Genomic DNA, 10,121 nt, shown 5'->3' with positions numbered 1-10,121 from the left:
CCCCCCCGGACTCGGTTTACACATATACGCGCATTTACACGTACGTGCACGACGCACACAGGCCAAGCGAAAGGGAGGAAGAAGAAGCGAAGCCGCGAAACTGCTCTTTCCTCTTCTTCCTCCTCTTCTTCTTCTTCTGCTTCTCGGTCCTTCTCTCTGTTTCCTCCTCTCGCTTCGGACTCTTTCCTTCGGTTACGTCGTACACATTTCTTGTCATACGCACAACCAAAGACGGGGTGAAACGTGAAACAACGTAGAGAAAAACGGGAAGTCCCATCGATTTTGCCGACGACCGATACAACCCCGTCGGCACGTTTAATTAGAACATGGCGACTTTAATACAAGCGCACGACAACAAGAACAACAACAGCGCTCCCCCGCTTTCCCGCGGCGACACCGTTCGCGATTCTGGGCCCGGTTGATTGTTGTCTGCCGTAGTTTTGCAGCTCCGCTCTATTGAAAACGACGAGAAAACCATGTCCTTCTCGGCCCTCCTTCCAGAGGGGGTGGGTGATGGGGAGATGGGGGGATCGCTTATCTACCTAACTTAACGCGATCTACGCTAGTGCCAGACACCCCTTCTCGGTTCATCCACTCATCCATCATTGTCATCGTCGTCATCGTAGTCATCATATTATTATTCACCTCCTTCCTCTCGAAATCACGCCCGTTCGAACGCACACGCGCCTCTCACGCATACACACACATACGTACGCGCGCAAGCACACATATACATGGACAAGCAGACGCTCTCTCTTTCTCACCGATTTTCAACGTCCACTCAAGCCGCTCGCATTCTCGCGCTAAGACTAAATTCTCTACACGCCTACGCTAAACATGAAAACACCCTATCTACATGAGCGCCCTTGACGCTCGCGACCCGTCGGACCGATCCGGAAACTGTCCATCCCCGATGACTCTCGTTCCCCGTCGCGGTGCCGATCGCACGATCGGTCCCACGGGCCATTCGTTCGAGGGTCGCGCGCTAATCGTTAAAGTTAACTCTAGGAATGCTTAGGGTCACTTTACTTAGAGTAATATGGTACAGTATATGTCTTGAGGAGTTACGCTTCTTCGAGGTACACCTGCCTTCTTCTCGGGACGGATTGCCGAAACGCGTCGACGGGCCCACGCGGAAGCGCGCTCCTGGCCATCCTCGCGACTTCCCGACGAGAAACCGCCTTTTGTTTCTCTCTTCGTGTCGTTCTTACGCGCGCTTCGGCGAGCAGCGGAAGCGCTATGCGCGGAGGAGGATTCCGAATTGGACGTCGTTATTGGCGACATTTCATTACTTCTACGTATCGATCACAGCTAAGTCTCTAAATTGCGTCCTCCGTGAGACTCGTATTTGTATTTTTTCGGGAAGGCGATCGGAGACCGCCGGAAACGTAACGCGGCGTCGGCGTCGCGAGTCCGCTGCGCGCTTCCTGCTTCCAGAATCGAACTCGATCTCGGCAATCCACCCTCTGTCTCGACACGGGTAGAGCGGCCACATATGTCGTCTCGCGTTGATTTTAAAAAGGGATGGCGTGTGTGCGTGTGTGAAAAGTACGATTCTGATTGCGTGTGATTGCCGTCAATTGATATGACTTAAAAATTGTACTTTTAATTATCGCCTACGTCTCTCCCCCTCTCTCTCTCTCTTGATCTCTTTCGCTTCTTCTTCTTTCCTGTTTCCCTCATTTCCTTGCACTGATGACGGAGGATGATGAGGGGATTACGCGATAACGCGGGTTTCGTTGTAAAATTACGTCAAAGAAACGAGCGATTCTCGCTCAAGCGAGCCCGGACCAGTGTGTGTGTGTGTGTGTGTATGTGTGTGTTTGTTGATAAAAGTAGCTGTATAAATATTGTTTCATGCGTTACGCGACGATCGTTTCCCGCACGCTCGATTCGTTCAATTTCTCCCGTAGATACATATGTGTGTGTATGTATGTGTATATATATGTATATGTGGCGTCTCCACCCGTCTCATCACGTAACAAATAAGTTAAAAGAGTTTATGATACACATATTAGTTTTGGTCTGAATCGAACATGAGTACATCTCTCACGGTCGGGGGTGTGAGCAAGCGATCAACCTCCTTGGAAATCGAGATTTACATTACAGCTTTTTTTCACGGTCACGTGAGGACGCGAAGGATGACTCAAGTTATCACGAGTGGTCTTAACACGGTGACGCGTTCTGATTTTAATGTACACATGCCCGATTTAATCCAACCGTATTATGCCGGCGCGATTCCGCGAAGGGTAAGGAAGGGGGGGGCGGAACCTCCCGCCGGTTCCTTGTTCGTGTACGAGCTCACGTTTTTCCTTCAGATCCGACGATTCCGCATGCTCAATTTACCGTCGATGCGACCGCACATTCCGCTCTCGGGGTGGAGAATGTTGGCCGTGAGGGAAATTTACGCCGTGCGTCTCGACGATGCAAGTCAAGATCGGCGACCTGACAGGAAACGATGTCGAAGAATATACGAAATAATGCTCGAAGGAACGATACTTGCGACAGCGTTTCTCGCCTTCGAGCCCGCAAACGATGGAAATAACAAATACGCGTATGCTCGCACGATGTGTACGCGTCACTGTCAAATCAGAGAGAGACTAATTTTCTTTGGTATGTATTATCTTTGGCGGAAAAATTAACTGAGTCCCAAGTTTCACCTCGACGGGAATCTTCTTCAAGGGGGTGGGCGGACGCGAGGGAGTGTCTATTTCCCGCGGGGGGGAACGGTAACGGTAAAGAGATTCATGCGAATCCTCTCACGGACGCACACCCTGTACTAACGTAATGCATTATACTGTATGTACAACGTTCTTACAATAACTTCTCCTCTCTCTCTCTCCTCTTTCTCCCTCTCTACCCTCTTTCTCTCTCCCTCCCTCTCTCTCTCTTTCGTTCTTTTTTTGGGCGCACCGTCGGCCGCGGCGACTCCAAATCCGTAGGACACTCGTTACGCGCGGAGAGATCGCCTCCGTTCACACACAGGCGGCTCGTAAGTGATCGTTAATTAATTACGACGACGTGTGGTTTAGGTATTGCATCCGAGGATTGCAAACGAGTATTGCGACGGTATTGCACACGATACTGAACTCGGTAGACGAGCGTACCGAGCGATTCGGGCATCGAGATCCGCCCGGACGCGTCTTCGTCACGGACACGTTTCTACGTTTCACGGACATCCCTCTCAATTTCAGCATCGAGGCACGATTGAGAGAAACGCCAACGCAAAGGAAACTCGTGAACTTGTCGTCACGTTACAAGGAGAGAAAATAACGTCGCTGTTTGCGCTCGCTCGGGATCCGCTCGGGATGTTGCGACCGCTCCGGAAACGAAGACGCGCGGAAAACGGGCGGATTCGCATGCGAGTACCTGAAGCGGAGAGTACGTTCCGAATTGGCGCGCGGGGGTGTTCCTCGATTACGCAGCGACGGCACCACGACGACGGCTGCGGCTCCGGCGGCGACGGTTCGTGTTTCCTCTTTTTTTTTTCTTTCATTTTCTGCTTTTTTTCCCCTTTTTCTCGAAACGCTGCCCTCAACGCGGCGTGCCCAGGGCACCCCAGTGCTCGGCGGTGGGTCATGCGTAATGCGGATAGGTGCCGAGATGAGGTGGTACGTGTCCCGAGGCCGTGTGATGGCCGGCGTACAGGTTCGCGCCCGGACTGGTCGACCAGTAGCTGGACGCCGATTGGAAGAGGCCGCCTGGAACGGAGACCGAGACCGAAGCCGCCGGCGGCGGCATCAGGTTCAACTTGGCGTGGCCGTAACCGGACATGAAGAGCTCGCTCTGGTACTTGTACGCCGCCGGGTCGGCCGCCGCCGGCTGCGTCGCCGCCGCCAGCCCCTGGAAATCGAACTTGTACGCGTACCTCTTGCCGTGCACCTTCGTCATGATGTTCTTGTCGTAGTAGTACCTGCGGACAGACGGAGTACGCGTTGACGGATCACTCGGATCTCACGAGCACCCCCGTGAGATCTCGCCTCGTGCGCCGTGAAACAAATTACAGCAATTTTCCGCCGTCTAAAGAAAGACCTTTTTCTCTATCGTGTACAAAAAAAAAGTGATTTGACTGCAATTGTTTCTCACGAGCACTCATGTAGATCCCGTGTATCTTTCTCTCGAAGTGGTTCGCGACTTTTCCGTCGGGATCGGTCGAAATAACGCGAGGATAATCGATATTACGCGTCGCGTATCCGCGATTTCGTGAATTTACGCGGGCCGTGCGGACAAGGGAGTCCTCGGTGCTGGTGCGGGAATCGCGGGAACGAGTCCGCTTCTCTTGTCCGCGGGGTTCTTACACGGCGAACGAAGGGACGTCAAAAAAAGAGAGCAATCGTGTAATATAATCAGTGGATCTGATGGAAAAATAATAGCCGCGTCTACCGTCGGTCTGACTCGGTCGGTGATTGAAATTTCTCTCCCGGCCGCCACCCCCTGAACCCTGACGACACCGACGACATGCACATGCACGCCGACGGACGCGGACGGGCGAGCGCGCGGCCGCACACAGCTATCTCGGCGCACGTGTGCGCCGAACGAATTTACTTTCTCCCCGAAACTTCGTCAAAACATAAATGATGGCCCGTTAATGGGTTTTCCATTTGACGTTCACGATAGGAGAGAGAGAGAGAGAGAGAGAGTGGGAGGGAGAGAGAAAAAAAGAGAAAAACGGCGAAAAAATGTGGTTGTCGCGTGTTACACGGTTGCATTTCGCGAGCCGTCGCGTCGCGCGGGGAATCCCGGCGTGAGGGAAGTGCGAACTCGCATCGGCAACACTCACCTCAGAGCCCTCGACAATTTGTCGTAATTCATATTAGGCTTGGACTTCCTCTCGCCCCATCGTCTCGCCACCTCGTCGGGATCGGTCAGCTTGAACTCGCCGTTGGTTCCTTCCCACGTGATGCACGCGGCGTTACTCGAGTCCGAGAGGAGCTCGAGCAGAAACTGCCAGAGCTGAATCTGACCGGAACCGGAGCTCGCGAGCCGACTGCTCGTCGCTCCGAACATTTGGTAGGGATCTGCGAGGTGACAACGGTTTCAGCGCTTCAGCCGGGAGGATTCAGCGCGCTTGATTTAGGCTTAAAACTTCATGATCGAGCCGCAAGTTTTACTCTCGACTTCTCCTACGACGACGTCGCACCTGTCGTCCGTCCTCGCGCGAATACTTTCGCTAAGTGTCGCAAAGTGTCGGGAGGGATACACCGAGAGATATCATCAACCCGTTGCGTTGGAATAACGGTTCTCTCCCAGACGTGTTGGGCTTTCGCGAGCTGAATGTGTACAATGATTAATGTAATTGATCACAAACTTGACGTTGATCTTGTTACTTCGATTTTGGATATTTACAAATAAATCCCTCGAAAATCGCTCGATTCTTATTCGTTTGTTTGCCTTCCATTTTCAACCGTATATTCGATCTCACTATTTCGTAATAGGCAAACCCTTAAGAAAGCTTACCGCGAGATTATGTAGGTATAAATTGAGTAGCAATGCATACTTTCGTCATTGTTGAACGTCGTCGAATTGTTAAGTAGACGCCTGCGTCCTACAAGTCCGCCAACGCAAGGGGTTAAAATCAATCATAATCCAGTCAAATTAAAACATCACTCAGACTCGTGCCGGACACGATGCGATCTTGTTCGTATAGTATATTACCGAGATTCAAGCGCGATGATCGTAGATGGACGAAGCCGACAGTAGAACGAAAGACCGGGAGATGAACGGTATAAGCATAAGCGCAGAATTCCGCTGCAAACTTACATTGCGAGTAACGTAACGATGTCAAACGCGCGATAACGCCAAATCTGATCACTATTGTGATTCGCCCTCGTCGCACGACTAGCGCAAGCTCCCTCGCCGGATAGCGACGGCCCTCGTTAAATCGCACGGCCGCAGCCGTGACGATCTCGCCGGATAAAACGGCGCAGAGACTTGATATTTCCATGCGACTCGCTTTCCGAGAAATTTTTCGCTGTTTCGCGCGGAATATATACCTATCCATTACACGGTTGTTTTCCAAGGGCCCCCCCGTATCGCCCTTTAAAAGCTTTACAATGCGTCATCACCGACGCTCGCCGGCGCTCAGACGTGGAGGGCCCTACAGCCGTACAAAAGAACATAATCGCAACCCCACAATAGAATAGAATTCATTTGGATCATAATAATTTCAATTTGAGAAACTGTCGACACAGAGTGGCTCAAAGGGTGAGACGAGTGTCTTCTGGGCCTCCGAAGGTTCGGCCGGGGAGCTCGATGTATGGATTTTTATTGTTGCGATGCGAAAGAGATGAAATGAGAGAGACAGAGAGAAAGAGAGAAAAGAAAGAGAGAGAGAGAGAGAGAAAGGAAGAGATTGCGCTCTGAGCCTAATGAAGCTAATAATAGACTCTGTAAATCTGCGCGGTATGCAAGTACGAATTTTCTCAAAACTCGAAAGTTGGAAATTCCGAGTCGACAATGGAGCCAATTAATGGGCGCGGAGCTACCTCGCAATTTTTCACGATGGAGAAAAAAGGTGTAACGGACCATCGTAATGAGGAAGGAGGCCGGGCGGTCGGTTGGCTGGCTGGCAGTCGCGATTTAATGACTTTCTCGATCTGAAAGAGCAAAGAGAGAGAGGGAGAGAGAGGGAAAGAGAAAGAGAGAGAGAGAGAGACCCCCGGCAGGAGAGACCTCCAAGATGGACCCCCATAAAAATACAAGCCGAGCGATTATGAGAGATGGGGGACAGACGCGGATGATGGGGACGGATTCGGAATTGCCGGACCTCAAAGGTCGTTTCGCCCGATGAATCCGCTGAATGCGTGCCGGAGTGATCGCCTTTCGATCGAACGGTAATTCACTTACAAGTTAATAATGGGAAGGGGCGCGGTACACCCATTTATCTGCCGGGAACGAGGGGGAGTAGCACGACGGGCGAAATACTGGGATGCGACTACGCCCGAGGATTCTCGAGGCTCTTTTCTCGAGTTGAGACTTTCGAGGAATCGATGATGCGCGGGGGCGAGCGCGCGCGCGCGCGGGTGAGGTAACAGTGACCTTGTTCGACTATCGCGTAGGTGAACCCCTTTTCACCTTGCTCCCGTATTCCCGGATTTACACCGCCGGTGTGTCCGGTGAGAGAGCCTCCTTTACACGTAACCTGATCTTTTCGCGAGATTTCGCGTTTTTCCCCCCTTTCCTTGTTTTTCGCCCCGCCCGAGAACTCGATATCCGAGCGAGAAACGCTTCCTCGGCGGTACGATTCGCGCGCCTCCGGCCCGGATTTGCTTTGGATTCCGCCTTGGTGAGAAAAGAATGCTTTAGCTTCTCAAAAATATCTACCTACTACATACCAGGCTGCCTGAGATGGCTGTGCGTGTCCAATGCCGACTTCGATAAGCTGCTTCCATACCCTGAAACAAGATATTTCGCATCCACGTGTTACGATATCTATCGATACTTCACAGGCAGAAATTGACGAGAGATCGGCAAGAACGCGCCACATTTGCCTTATTGATCTCGGATTCCTCGTCGAGAGTTCGTAAAATGATAAACTCCCTGATCGCATAGCAAACTCGTTAATTGATACACCGGATAATCGTGATCTCTTCCTCTTCTCCCTCTTTCGAGAGAGAGAGAGAGAGAGAGAGAGAAAGGCGCCAAGTTGTGAATTTCGAGCATCGTGTAACCCGGTCGTCGGTCACGCCGATCGAGAAATCCCGAGACCGTGCGGGAGGTGCCGGAAAGTCATCGGCTCGCCGAAGATGAAAAAGTGCAAACTCAAGCTCGGTCGAGCGTTAGAATCCGTTAGAGAGGATTTCCGTGTAGGCAAACACGGGGCTGAGTGCCTACGTGTACGTTTCTCTCTCTCTCTCTCCTCTGTCTGTCTGTCTGTCTCCCCATGGCCGTTTCATAGGCCTCTTCTCCGTCTTATCACACTCGGATTCCCTCTTCGTGCGAACGCTTCTCGCCCGAGGCTCACGCTCGACGGTCACGTCCACACACGGCTGTGCAATCTGTTTAAGGCACAATGCCCCTTAATTTCGACTCGTTATACCCTCTCTCTTTCTCTCTCTTTCTCGCAGACCCGGCGCCTACGAGGTCAGTCGACTGGCTCCTCGTTACCCGAAAAACCAGCTGGATCACGGGAATCGTAATCATTTCCGAATGGGCTCGGTCGCGCCTCGACACTCTCGAGAGGTGTCGCGTACGCCAAATCACTTTACGATTGCCGCATCATTCTGAAATATCCCGTCGCGCTCGAAGAAAAGAAAAAGATACACCGAGTCCGTAGAAAATTACATGACCCCTTGAATCCTGTTATCGTTTATATTCTCGCCAATGAATACACACACAGGTCGATACGTGTCGATAACGATTTTGCGAGCCTTGGGCGAGCGAACGAGCTCCCCCATGGCGACGGCATTTTCGACGTTTCTGCGATAGATAGACGACGTCGTCGTCGCCGTCGTCGGAATGTGTGTAGCGCGACGAGCCGCCCCCCATGGGGCAGATGCTACCTTTAAATAGCAGTTGGTGTCCGCTGTGTTAAACAATCTGATTTCGCTTCTGATTGGGAAGCGGCTACGGCCTTGGACGGAGGGTCCGGGGACGGGTTCCTGGGTCTCCGCGGGTCGTAGGGTCCGCCGCAATCAGTGTAGCCGCGGGGCTTCGAGCCGCACGCTCGTGTTCCAACGCAAACTCCGTGCAGGGTGTCATCATCACCGAGAGAGACTCGATCGCACATTCACAGCGTAGAATTCTCGAAATCTCTCTCGGGGCGAAATGTCGCCCGAGACGAGGGAAAATTCACTCCGAGCGGATAGTGAAGACGGGCATTCGGAATCACAAGAGCGGATGTTTAACTCAGACTTAATCAGTACGAGTGGATGTTTCTGTGGATCGATCTGGGTGAACTTGTTCCAGCGAAAACACAGTGGAGTACGTCGGATTCGCTCGGCAATTTCGAATGATAATATACTCTCGACGTTTCAGAGCGGAAGAATTCGCTCTGTGATGAGTGAAAAACCGCGAGTTGGAGTGATCTGGCTGTCACCCGCGCACGGAGTGACGCCTTGTCACGGCGCGCTGAGTAATCTCCAGTGGAGGTGGAACAAAGTTACCCCAGAAAAAGAAGACTCGAGAGAGAGAGAGATTTAAACGAAGATTTTTAGGACTTAGATTTTGAGAATTAGAAGTTTTTAGGAAATTTTACACACGTCAAGATATTAGTGTATGGAAGAAAGCGAGCATCTGTCAGCCACCATAATAAAGAAGATAAAAATAAAGAAGAAGATTCGGCTATCGCTCTAATTTTCGAGCGGAACTTCGCTTGAAGGAAAAAAAAATGACAGTGGGTAAAATAGGTCGATTTGGCCCCCGAAATGGCGAGTGGAAACGATGTGTCTTTTGTAGTTTTTGAGCTGGTAAATCTGACTTTTAAATAATTTTAATTTGTCGGGAAAGTATTAAAATCAATTCAGCGGCTTAAGAACGATAAAAAGCATACCGTTTTTATTTGCCACTCCGCAGCTAAAATCAGCCCATTTTGCCCATCGTTCTTTAGGAAATATCCACGATAAAATCAATTATCTGTCATAAGGACGTTGTGAAAAATATAGACAGTGGTAAGCTCTCGCAAAAAATTCAGGAAGCAGCTGGACCTCTTCCTCGGGATTGCCCCGTCGCCAACGAGAATCGAGCCGATCGAACGCGAGGAATGTTCCCTTAACCGTTATTTCTACAAATCCACCCTGCGTACCCTGCGTGCGGTGATTCGACGCGTCACCTCGAATCGATGTGCACGAGCCATTGTCGCGCGTATATCTGTGCATTCACGAGCAATTACTCGGGGCGGGGTAATCCCGTTAGACGGCGTGTAGCTTCCTCGCGAGGGAGGATCAAAGAACCCGTCATTCCGTGCTGCTGCACTCTTTGCTAGCCCCGGACGCGCACAATGCCGATTCGCCGGCGTCGCGACGCCGAAAAGAAAGGGGGAGATCCGCGTTCCGCGACTCGTTTCGAAACTTTGGGCTGCATTCCAACAAAACAGCGAAGCGCGACCGAGGACGAGGTCCTCGCCCGTTTCTATCGTATCGGGATATCGTTCCGCCACGCTAATCCCGACATGTCGCTGACCG

General features: G+C 51.6%; 1 protein-coding gene across 2 annotated transcripts in view; it reads right to left on the bottom strand.

The window, feature by feature from the left end:
- Nucleotides 1-295: 295 nt before the first annotated feature.
- The window catches only part of LOC106745358 (transcriptional regulator ERG homolog), a 44,709-nt gene continuing 34,883 nt past the window's right edge, over nt 296-10,121 (bottom strand). For both annotated transcript variants that reach the window (XM_014620904.1, XM_014620903.1), the window contains exons 4-6: nt 7,335-7,394; nt 4,781-5,018; nt 296-3,913 (exon numbers count right to left, since the gene is read on the bottom strand). In XM_014620904.1, the coding sequence (XP_014476390.1) occupies nt 3,577-3,913; nt 4,781-5,018; nt 7,335-7,394 (635 nt within the window). In that variant the 3' untranslated portion in view covers nt 296-3,576. The remainder of the gene's footprint in view (nt 3,914-4,780; nt 5,019-7,334; nt 7,395-10,121) is intronic.

Source organism: Dinoponera quadriceps, unplaced genomic scaffold (assembly GCF_001313825.1).
Source record: "Dinoponera quadriceps isolate SergipeBrazil2010 unplaced genomic scaffold, ASM131382v1 scaffold1609, whole genome shotgun sequence".
Taxonomy (NCBI): Eukaryota; Metazoa; Arthropoda; class Insecta; order Hymenoptera; family Formicidae; genus Dinoponera; species Dinoponera quadriceps.
This window is presented reverse-complemented; position numbering and strand designations above follow the sequence as displayed.